Source organism: Genypterus blacodes, unplaced genomic scaffold (genome assembly GCF_046128005.1).
Source record: "Genypterus blacodes isolate CSIRO-AG114 ecotype Tasmania unplaced genomic scaffold, CSIRO-AGI_Gbla_v1 ptg000026l_1, whole genome shotgun sequence".
Lineage (NCBI taxonomy): Eukaryota > Metazoa > Chordata > Actinopteri > Ophidiiformes > Ophidiidae > Genypterus > Genypterus blacodes.
The window spans coordinates 2,070,162-2,082,461 of record NW_027466839.1 but is presented as its reverse complement, the minus strand read 5'-3'; the positions used below and the strand labels follow the sequence as shown (position 1 = coordinate 2,082,461).

Below are 12,300 nucleotides of genomic sequence, written 5' to 3'. Positions count from 1 at the left end.
TATTATTGATAAAGAATTTCAAGAATGTCTCCAAAGTCGAAATACTAAAAGTACTAGTACCACAAAACTGCTCACTTAAGTCCAATATGTGATTTTGATTGAAGTGTTGTGTTCAGGGTCACGGGTCTTGGACTTGACCCGGGATCACGTAGCCCTGTGTGTTCCCGGGAGAGTTAAACGGCATCATGTCTAAAGAAATCTCTGCCTCGCACTCGTATTGCAGGATGGCGGGCAGCAGCAGGTTCCTCGCGTTCTCTGAGATGACAGAAACCTTATCAAAGTGCGGGTCCAGATCCAGACCCTCAGCGGCGTGCGGCGGCATGCAGGGCAGCCTCTGCGCCCCGGGACCCGGCACCGTGCCGCACGCCTCCTTCTGCAGCGTGGTGTCGTGGTGATAAGACACCAGCTCGTTACTGAAATCCACCGCCTCCACCGCGGAGGTAGTGCAGTACTTGTTACAACCCAAGATGGTGGAGAAAGCCTTCCTGAAATCCGCGTTGAAAGCGTAGATGACGGGGTTCAGAGAGGAGTTTGCCCAGCCGAACCACACGAAGATGTTGAAGGTGGTGTCGCTGACGCACGGCGGCTCTCCGAGTTTAACCAGCTCGCAGAAAGGCACCACGCAATTGAGGACGAAGAACGGCAGCCAGCAGAAGACAAACACCCCCATGATGATAGACAGAGTCTTCAAAACTTTTGTCTCTTTCTTAAAAGACGTTTTCAGCGAGCTTTCGTCTTGCGTTGACGCACGGTGGCGATGGTTTTGCGCACGGTTGCCCGCCGCCCTCTCCAAGGACGAAATGCGTCTGATTTGGGTTTGCGCGATCCGGAAAATGCGCGTGTACGTCCCCACCATGATGACCACCGGGATGTAAAAGCTTATGAGCGAGGAGGCGATGGCGTAAGTCCGATTCAGGCTGGCGTTGCAGTCGTCCGGGTTGTCCGCCGTGGAGTTGTCTCCGTCCGCCCGGTGCCAATTGAGCTGGACGGGGATGAAGGAGATGAGGATGGAGAGAGTCCACGCCACGCCGATCATCAGTAAAGCGAACCTGCGCGTCATTTTGCGCTCGTACTTGAAGGGACTGGAGATGGCCCAGTAGCGGTCCATGCTGATGATGCACAGGTTGAGGATAGATGCGGTGGAGCACATGATGTCGAAGGCCACCCAGGTGTCGCAGAAGCGGCCGAAGAGCCAAGCGCCGGCCACCTCGGACACGGCGCGCCACGGCATCACCAGCACTGCCACGAACAGGTCGGACACGGCCAGAGAGATGACGAAAGAGTTGGTGACCTTGGAGCGAAGGTGGCGGAATTTGATCACCGCGGCGCACACCAGCGTGTTCCCCAGCAGCGTGGAGACGATGAGGGCGCACAGGACGCAGCCGGTCAGGGCGCGGAGGCTCAGACCTGCAGGCTGCTCGGTGCTGTCCTCCCCTCCGGCCGTGACCACCTGATGCTCGTCCTGGTGGTCCCAGATGTGGTTTTCACTATTATTGTATAAAGTCTCCATTGATACCAGCGTCACTCTCTCGGTGCCATGTCTCTTGTCAGATGTTGAGGCGCACTTCTCTCACTTCTTTCTCGAACCCTTCCAATCCGGTTTCTTCCTCCTAATTAGAAACCCTTGTGTGGTTCAGAAAGCAGATCCGGCAAAGTGAAATGATCCACGCTGGGATCAGAGTGTCTCCGCTGTTTGACTCTCCAGTGTCCCTCCTCTTAGTGGCTGAGACACACAGACAACCCTCTGCGCGCCAATAATAACCATAATTACCCCGTTCAGTCTGACATATTCAGATAATCAGCGTCACTGAACCTGATATCTAGACCTTCACATGTCTTCTCCTGTGTTATGTCATATCACCAGCGATCCATGTGCCATATGATGGGGGAGTAGAAATGTCTTATGGCTTCTTCAAATCTGGGAAGAGGTGACTTTCACTATAGGCAAAACAGGCAAACAGGCGGGTATGAGGGCTGCTGCTGAACTGTTGCGTAACCAACGTGATCCTTCAACCTGCTGTTAGTTCTACTGTTTATCTGTATAACAGCAGATTAACGTTCATGAAATAAGTTATAATAAGTTAAATAAATCATGTCCTGTATTAATATCTTAAATCCTCCAAATAATTTCAAATAAATCATTGATTGTAGAAAGGTATTCATTTGGAATAAGGAAGGAACAAATTTTGAGGGGAAAATGATAAAAAGTCAGGGGAAGTGTCTTGAAAATCAATAAATGAGGGTATTCAATCGCATTCTTGAATCCTTCCATTCACATTCAAGTATTTGCAGATTCAACAGGGTTTAAGTTAATGTATTGCTAGACAACGTTGAATCTAATAATCTCTTATTAGATTTTAGGTGAGATGTTTTTGTTATTTGGTACCTGAACTGTCAATGGTTTGTTTGTTTCTACAGTAGAATAAACAAGTCATCTCATTTGAATGTAGTGTGTGTGTGTGTGTGTGTGTGTGTGTGTGTGTGTGTGTGTGTGTGTGTGTGTGTGTGTGTGTGTGTGTGTGTGTGTGTGTGATTCTGCCTTTGATATGATAAAGAGAGGAGCAGGATAATTACTGATAATTACATCTTTAGCTTCAAGGATTAATTGCTAAGCCTGTTCATCCTCTGAAATCACAGATCAAATTATTTGAACTGAACAAGAAGCCAGGTTTGATATGTTTTATTGATTTTATACATTAATAGATATTTTTGTATGAACCCTCTGGAGTCTGGAGTCATTTTAGTAATTTTGGGTTTCATTGATCTGGGCTTTCATGTGCGTTGTTTTTGAGAAATATGGTCATTATTACATTTAATTGAACTTGGTTGTTGTTAATGTATTTATTTACTCACTTTTGTTTTAGATATTGTATTACTTTTACATTTTCATTAATATTTGTTTATTTGAATGAAAACAGTCTAGAATTTAGATATTTTTTAAATAATATTTTCAGAGCCATAGGAATAAAAAAAAAAAAAAAAACCTATCAATTTTGTTGAATCCCACTATTTTACTGTTGTACAAATGTTTTGTGAAAATCTGGACATTTATTATTATCTATTTGTATTTTTTTCACGAGCTCAGTCAAAAAATATAAGAACTTGCATCATCAAACTGTCTATTTTTATTTGTATCTGTTCTTTTTTGCTGTAGAGTAATAAAAGTGCTTGCAGGGTTTCAATTATTCCAATCTCCCTGTCTGTGTTTATCTGAAGTGGCCTCAGCAGTTACTATGGTAACCGCAAAGGAATATCGGCCATGTTGGTGGTCCACAGCTGGCGGGCAGAGAAAATTGTATATGGTTATAACTCAGTGGTCTCATTGTCTATCTTGTGATGGGGATTTTTTTGCAATGGTTGAACTTGAGGGGCATGGTTCATACCACCACCGAGGCTGAACAAGTCTCGATAACATTTGTCTTATTCTAATAATATACTGGATCTATCTCTGATTTGAGAAGCAGAGAGGGAGGAAGGTTTTGCTGCACTTGAAGCATCACTCCAGTATAATGTCTGTGAGGTCGTAGGTCATGGAGCGACCCAGAGAGCTGTTTTTAAACCACATATTCCACTTTGATGTAGCGGGAAAAGGAAGGTCTGGTGTTGCAGGATCCCCTTTCATTCTCTCTCAGGTCACTACAGCCTCATACAGCTGCTTTCACAACAATGACTTCTAAAATACATACAGACATAGAGACTGGAAAGCAAATCCCATCATCATCATCATCAGTGGCATAAAAACACGCATGCTGAAGATGAAAACAACACTTTAATCCATTTGTCACATGCTTTCATCCAGTAATGCACAATGTGGTTTGGAACTTCAGAAGCATAGAGACAATCACAGAGAAAAACAGGAAGAAACACAAAGCAAAGAGGTATATTATCACTGTGTGTATGAAAGTCTTCAGGTGTGAAAGTGTTCCAGAGGGATCCAGCAGTTTGGATCGCAGAGACAGACTAGTTTGTGTCTCGTTCTAAGGGCAGAAAATAGTTCAGATCAAACCTAATGCCGCAGTTGAAGGTCTCCAAGTTCAACCTTTGATGTTTGGTCCAATGAAATGAGACTGAATTGCAGAGAAGATTCCAAGGACGCCCTCCTCTTCCTGTTGCTCACCAGTCCTGCGTCAACAACTCCACCAGAGAGATGGGACATGACATGACGATTGAGTAGTTTCTCCTTGTGGCAAATGGTGGTATTTTATACTATAGCCATTTTTTGGGTGACAGTGAAGTTTTTACACGTACATTCTTTAACCACTATAACACAAAACATTCCACAATACTCTCTTTTTTTCAACATCTTTCAAGAAATATGACTTGTCAATTCATTTTATCACTGAACTTGCTGAAGATCATATTTTACAAATTTGTTCAACTACTAGGGACACAATGACATCAAAAGTTATCTTTCTTTGTTGCTCTATGCAATACCAGTTTGCAGCTTCTTGTTCGGTTTAAGGTTTGTCTTGTAAAACTATCTGATCCTGTGTGGATTCTACTGTGGAGCTTCAGGGTTCGATTTTGAGCGAAGCTTTTACCACAAACTGAGCAACTAAATGGCTTCGCTCCTGGGTGGATTCTCATGTGGACCTTCAAACATCCCTTTGACTCAAAGTTTTCTCCACAAACTGAGCAGCTATATGGCTTCTCTCCATTGTGGATTCTCATGTGGACCTTCAAGGAGCCACTTTGCTTGAAGTTTTTGCCACAAACTGAGCATCTTTGTGGCTTCTCTTCTGTGTGGCTTCTCCTGTGGACCTTCAAATGTCCATTTGACATAAAGTTTTCTCCACAAACTGAGCAGCTACATGGCTCCTCTCCTGTGTGGATTCTCATGTGGACCTTCACGGATCCACTTTGCCTGAAGTTTTTGCCACAAACTGAGCATCTATATGGCTTCTCTCCTGTGTGGATTCTCATGTGGATCTTCAAATGTCCATTTGACATAAAGTTTTCTCCACAAACTGAGCAGGTACATGGCTTCTCTCCTGTGTGGATTCTTATGTGGGTCTTCAAGTTTGAACATTGACTGAAGCTTTTGCCGCAATCTAAGCAGCTGTACGGCTTCTCTCCTGTGTGGACTCTCATGTGGACTTTCAAGTTTCCACTATTAATGAATTTTTCTCCACAAACTGAGCAGCTATATGGCTTCTCTCCTGTGTGGATTCTCATGTGGACCTTCAAGTATCCACTATGACTGAAGTTTTTGCCACAATCTAAGCAGCTATATGGCTTCTCTCTTGTGTGGACTGTCATGTGGACTTTCAAGTTTCCATTATGAAGGAATTTTTTTCCACACACTGAGCAACTAACTGGCTTCTCTTCTGTGTGGATTCTCATGTGATCCTTCAAAAGTTCATTTAACTTAAACTTTTTTCCACACACTGAGCAACTAAATGGCTTCTCTTTGTGGATCCTCATGTGACGCTTCAAATGTCCATTTTGCGTGAAGTTTTTTCCACACACTAAACAACTAAATGGCTTCTCTCCTGTGTGGATTATCATGTGGCGCTTCAGGGAACTATTTCCAGTAAAGTTTATATCACAAACGGAGCAACTGAATGGCCTCTCTTCTGTGTGGATTTTCAGGTCTCTGTTCAGGGTTGAGATGTTGGATGGAGGCTCAGCCTCGGTGTTCTCATGAATTCGACTTTGATGAAGATTTGAAGACTGAACTTTCACTTCAGCATCTTCACTCTTCACACAGTCCTTCAGATCATGAAACCGTTCGCCCTGCTGACTTATCCTTAGTGGCTCATGTTCCTCTTTAATATGAGATTGTTCTGGCTCCCTCTGGTCCAAACTGGGGTTCCCCTGTTGCTGCACAAACACCTGCTGGGCGTCTAAAGTCAATGCTGAAACAGACAAATATACAGTGGTAAACATATAAGGTTATATTTGCTGTAGCTTGTAGGGGTACAATAGTTGAGAAAGGTCATGGTTTACTATACTAAGGTTATCGGGTCATAGTGTTGGTTTGATATTGTGTACAGTGTTAAAATTGTGTGTACACTGTACACTTAATTTTAACATTAGATGGTAACAAAGGTGTTTGGGTTTCTTACCTGATAATAAAAACAGCCATTTAAAAATGTGATATTTTCTTTTCAAGTGGTGTCTCATATATAATTAAATGAAGCAACCAATACATAAAAATATTTTCATCATTACAAAAACAGTAAAAGTAAAATACAAAATATTTGAATAGTTAAATCCTTCAGCATTCAACATGTTATGTGAATATTTCTGGTTTCCGAAATATGTTGCCAATGCAAACCTTTAAAGTAAAACAATAAAACAAAATGATTTATGTTCATGTTGTTTTTTGAGCATATATTAGTCTAAGACAAATTTACTTACCATACATCCCGTTGTATGTTTTAGAAGATGATTAAAAGATACATGACAGTGTATTTATTTCTGAAAGAATTCGACCTTATCATACAATAGCAAATAGTCGACAAACCTATTCTGTGTAACTGAACTTCCGGGTTGAGAGCGTCGAACAGTCGTTTTCGTAGTCCGTCGTTTTCCTGCTGTGCCTGGGACAATTCTTCCTTTAAAGCTCCTATCTCTTGTTGTAGCTCTTCGACAGCCGCACTCAATTGCTGCCTCGCCGGCGATCTCGGCATTTGGACTCCGGACATTTTCACAAAAGGGCGGAAACGTTTCTCGTTTTGCTGCCTGTGTTGTTTTCCAAGCGACCAACGTGAAACTACCTTCAGACTCAGTAGACGTAAACTAAGTTTTAAAAGGATACCAGGGAGGATGAGTCTCGCTCTGTGATGATCAGTCTCTTTTAAAAAGTTGACATTGCGAGTTTAGCGTGAAGTTAACCAAGCCTAGGTGTTGATAGATAGATGAGACGCTGAAAAGTATAAAACAGTACCTACTATTCACACAGACTGTAGACATTACGACATGAGTAAACACGGGCCAACGAATGGCCACTGGATCAAGTTGAAGTTCTTCTTCTGCTAATATTTGCGACAGACTAGACGCAGCAGACGTACTGCTGCCCCCCTTAGGTCATTTGTATATTGCCATTAAACGCTTTTGAATTACAGCTCCGTTTGATAGATAGATAGATAGATAGATAGATAGATAGATAGATAGATAGATAGATAGATAGATAGGGTAACAGTAAAAACACACTAGTAAATAAAAACACTGTAGTATTAGTGCCAGCCCATGATTCAGTGCACAGTGACGGTAACCCAGTTTTAGCCAACTTATCACCACATTGTCCCTCCTGCCTGTTCCTGTATTTCACATGTATATCAGTGTTGGTTGTATTGAAAAGTAAAACGTGCCTTTGTTTCCCTCCTTCCATCCTTTTTTTTGGCCAAAGATTTGCTATTCCTTGATGTATAGCCCCGTAAAGCCCCTCGAGACAATTTACGTGATGTTGGGCTATACAAATAATTTAGGTTTGTATCATTCCGTATTAGAATCTTATCGTCTTGGTCAAGTTTGACCTGCCACCATATCTTAGTCATATTCATCCACCCGCTTATCCTTCCAGGTTTGCGGGGGATCCCTGTTTATATGAAAACTGTAGATCATGCATCAAGCTCAACACAGAAAGGACCCGGTCTGGCTGGGGATTGAACCCAGGACCTTCTTGCTGTGAGTCACTGTGCCACCCGGTCATATCCATGTTTGATTTTTTTTTAAATAAATCTATACACATCAGATGCATATGAACCTCCATCCAGCTCTGATGAGTCAAATCATTTAGCTCTTGAATGATGAAACATGAGACTGAAAGAATAAATTTGTGATGTGACACGGATCATCCTGTCTTCATCTTACCAGCCCTCGTGGTTAAGGCCACACTGATAGCACTGCTGATTGCTTGAGTGGACATCTATTCACAGTGGACAGTGAAGTGGTGCTTCTATGCAGACATTCATTTTGGTTGAAGACATCATGCCCAATTGTCTCAGAACAAGCTAATCTTTCAACATAGTAATGGTTGATCTTCCTGTTCTTTTATAATGGAGTCATCTCTTGCGTCTGCTGTGCCTTAGAACGCTAAATTATAAACTTTAGATTTCTAGTCAGTGTGTTTGTGTTGTACGGTGAATATATATATATATATCAATAATAAATAATTACATAAATGATATTAGGGTAAACATAAGGTTTAAATTCACAACTTAGGTTTTGGCTTGGCAGTCTGTGGTTTTGTTTCAATGGATAAAAGGGGCTGATAGCACATCGTAATTGGAGGTTTAGCAAAACCTGTCTATGATCAGATGTTGGGGAGGGTTATCTGATTCTCAATCCAAGTATCAATGGGCTGTTAACGCTCCACCATTTGAGAGCCTGACCAGGCTTGAAGGGAGTGTCACCTGGTGCCGTGTTGTCTGTCCTAGGTCCCTTTTGACATACATTACATTACATTCTCATCTCTACATCTCAGGTACACTCAGGACAGATAGGAGTCTGGTCACACCCAGCAGGAGACCAACAGTACGCCCTGTCTGAACGAATCATCTAGCCTTAATATAATTAAGAAAGTATATTCAATGCAAAATGAATCCCGAATTCCCGCACTAGAACAACGATTAGAAACTGAAAACTAAGTAGTGATTTGGTGATCTTTTTTCAGAGTAAACTGATTAGAAACCAAACTATCATTAGCAATAAATACTTTTATCTTATGTTGTCAGATAAATGTATTAACAACTTAAGGCATAAACTGAAAGAGAATAAATAAGAAATCAAGTGAGACGGAGAAAGCGAGGGAGAGTGGGAGAGAGCGACAGGCAGATGGGCAGACAGACTAAGAGTGAGACGGAGAAACACAGAAAGAGACAGGGTTAGAGAAGTGGAGGCTGGAGTGAGGGATGAATAGATGATAATGACCGGAATGTCTTTAGTCTCTGTTTCAATCAACTGGTCTAAGTGCGCGCGCACACACACACACACACACACACACACACACACACATACACACACATACACACACACACTGAGGATGAAGGATGTCACTTCAATCAGCAGCTCATCAGTCAGAGGCACTGACACCACAAGTGTCTTAAACACAAAAATGAATCAGTCAAGATGACTTTACAGTCAAGAATACTCGTGTCACAGTCCAGTTTCTGTATTGTTTTTTTTTTGTCTTTAAAGAGCAAATTGCAGCCTGTGCATGGAACATTCAACAGCAACAGCAAAAATGGAGACAACTGCAACAACAGGTGGAAAGACAAACAATTGCAGGGTGACAATAAATATTTGTTTTACTCAGACACATGTACAAAGTAGTCACCATAAAACATGAACTGTTGTGTGTGTGTGTGTGTAGTGTGCGTCCATTGTTCCCCTCCTCACTCCATTGGAGGCAGTGTTGCACAGATGAATCAGTCCTCCTTCATCCTGAGATTTGACCTCAGCTCCATGCAGCAGCAGATGCATACAAACACATAATAATAAAGACCAATCTAAAACCATGTACAATTGCTTCATTGATTCAGACTTTCCTGTATTCACCTGAATGACAAAACCAGATAGTCAGATGTGCTTAAAGGCCTCTTTTCCACATCAGATTCTGTTTTTTTGGAGCACAATACAGCATGCAACAGGGAATGCAGATAGACTATTGTGGCTGCAGAGGCCGCACAAAGTGAGGGAAATTATTTGTTGTGTATAATACAGGCACGACTACAGGATGGGAGTTTAGTGACTAAAAAAGTAAAAATGTCTCTCTTTAGTACCATCTAGTGTCAGCCACTGGGACCTGCTACCTACTCATTATTTGATATAAGATGGCCTTAATCACCATTTCGTGCTTCCATCCTAATGAGTGTACATGTTTTTGCCAATTTAAGTGTTAAGTGTTATATAGAGGTATAGAGGCAGGTTTTGTTGCACTTGAAACATCACTCTAGTGTCCTTACAACGATCTGAGCAGAGAGCTGTTGTGAAACAACACACTCCACTTTGATCTGGTGGGATCTGTTGATGCAGGATTCCCTTTCATTCTCTCTTAGGTCAGTACAGCCCACATCCAGCTGCTTTCACAACAATAACTTCTGAAATACATACACATATACAGAAGAAAAATATTTTCATTATCATTATCATTCACAAGTTCATTCTCAGAAGTGTGTGTCAATTATGTCAGATAAGATGCAGATAATGAAGTACACACAATAAGGGGTACTAAGTACATACATTGTACATTGTACAGTCATACACAATACAGTCATTAACAACCGTGACATCATACATGATTCAGTTCACATAAAAATAATTTTAAAAAACAACAGCAAACCACTTTGCTTGTAGAAAGACAACGTAACACTGTATAAGATTAAGAAGATTAAGGGTTATTATTATTTTTAAAGCCATGAAAATTGAATACAAATCAAAACAACCTGTATTATACAATACAACGTCACATCAGTTTGTCCTCATGTGTGCTGTTTTTTTTTATTTTCATTAACTCAGAACAATGACAGCGGATGGCTGCTTCACTCTGCTTTGTCCATTTTAACAAGAACTAAGACTCTTAATATTGTGTACCTTGTTTATTTAAATGTTGTTGATAAAATCTAACTGCTTAACATAATGGTTTAGTCATTCAATGGTTTTTTTTGGTGCTATTTTTGCTAACTTTTCAGTGAAGCAGATGGTGATTGACAGCAGGTGTGATTAATGAGTTTAATTTGGAGGCAGGCCAGTTGAAGCGCCGGTATAAAGATAAACTGAAAGACAGCAAGTCACAGAGGATCTCCAGGCTGCTGAGGACAAACGGCTGCCAGAGCTGAAAGTAACGCAAACATGAAGCCTGGGCTTATTTTCAGGTGTGATTATTTGGATTGGATGTGTTTCAGTCAAAGTTTTAGTTTGATTCCATTTGCATGTTGGTTAGTAATTGGTTTTTGATAGGCTAGGACTTTAACAAATTATAGATAAAGAGATGTGTTGCAAAGTAAGAATAAATCAGGTTAAGCTTTGCAATAACTGAAACTAACATTTGTTACAGGATTTCCTTGGTTTGTCTCCAGCTGTTTGGCTCTGGTTCTTGTCTCCCTGTTACTAAAAATGGTAAGTTTGTCAAATACTCGCCTTGCAAATCAGGTTGGGACCTTCCAGCTTTCAGTACAGTTTTGACAGCTTATGTCCTGTATTCGGGGTATTCGTCAGTGAGTTTTACTGATGGTGAGATTTCATTACAAGTAACTTCAGTTTTGGAGTTGGCACCTACTGGTAAAAGGTATTGAGGGATTTTCATGTTTTTAGATCAGAAATGACACTGGAAACTGGCATCTAACATGTTATGGTTGGTAATGATTATACAGCTGAGTGCAATATTCATGTGGTGGAATGTTCATCACTGTTCAAATGACATCACATCCAAATTATGCTTGATTATCATAATGATATAGATGTACAATGAGTTTATTGGATCTCTTAGCCTTTAACTTAAACGCTTGTGTTTTCAGACTATGTTTATCCTTATGCATCATACCTGTGGCCTGCTTCTGGAAATCTGCCTTCACCTGGAAATGAGCCTGTCTTGTCCAGTCAGGGCTTCCATCCTCCCTTGGCATCTCAGCCACAGGAAGCCGTGGCTGAAGGTCAGCTACCCAGGAAGCCAACATCAGAAATTCAAGCTTCTGCAAGCTACAGGTCGAAAGGTTTCAGAGTTTCCCCTGAAGTCCCAAAAGGTTCTCCTCAGAGCATCGGGATCAGCCCTAACTTGCCTCAGCAGCCCATCACTCCAGATAACACGCCAGACTCCAGCTTTGTTGCTGAAGATGTTGAGTCCTCAAACTTGGGCTTGAATGGTACAAGTTCTGGTTCTAAGTATGCTGCTTCTCACAATGCTGCCGCTCCTGACGACACAACTGATGGTTTTGAGTACCCTGCCCACACCAACGGCTTGACTTATGAATCTAGTGCTCCTGAAGACTTGGGAAGTCCCCTCAACTCTGCCTTCAGAGGCCCGTGGGACGAGCTGCCTCCAGTCGGTGCCTACGCCTCTCCTGGTTTCCCTGACGATGCAGAGCTGAACGCTGAATCAGCTGAGGTGATGTACGTGAGTGAACCGCTCCCACTGCTCCCACTGCTCTACATCACGCAGTCCAGAAATGGCTACCAGAGAAGCAGAGCTGTCTTCTCCAACAGCAGATACCTCCCAAAGTTGCTGCAGCATCCCGTCTTTGGCTCTGGCACACCAAGTAAACGCAGTTCTCCTCCAGTGTCTGGCACCAAAGGTGGATGGGCTTGATGAGAACTTCCTGATGCAACCTGTGCATGTGACAAGTGTTAAAGATCATC

General features: G+C 41.9%; 3 protein-coding genes across 3 annotated transcripts; 1 reads left to right on the top strand and 2 right to left on the bottom strand.

The window, feature by feature from the left end:
- Positions 1–118: 118 nt before the first annotated feature.
- LOC142992980 (D(5)-like dopamine receptor) lies at positions 119–1,510 on the bottom strand. Its single transcript, XM_076143553.1, has one exon. It carries the CDS (start codon positions 1,508–1,510, stop codon positions 119–121), a length of 1,392 nt encoding a protein of 463 aa, XP_075999668.1.
- Positions 1,511–3,737: 2,227 nt separating this feature from the next.
- Positions 3,738–6,954, bottom strand: LOC142993050 (uncharacterized). The gene is made up of 2 exons (XM_076143657.1): positions 6,470–6,954; positions 3,738–5,858 (listed from the first exon to the last, which is right to left on the bottom strand). Exons 1-2 carry the CDS (start codon positions 6,648–6,650, stop codon positions 4,399–4,401), a joined length of 1,641 nt encoding a protein of 546 aa, XP_075999772.1. The 5' UTR covers positions 6,651–6,954; the 3' UTR covers positions 3,738–4,398.
- Positions 6,955–10,797: 3,843 nt separating this feature from the next.
- On the top strand, positions 10,798–12,300 carry LOC142992953 (uncharacterized). The gene is made up of 3 exons (XM_076143516.1): positions 10,798–10,820; positions 11,003–11,064; positions 11,463–12,300. Exons 1-3 carry the CDS (start codon positions 10,798–10,800, stop codon positions 12,248–12,250), a joined length of 873 nt encoding a protein of 290 aa, XP_075999631.1. The 3' UTR covers positions 12,251–12,300.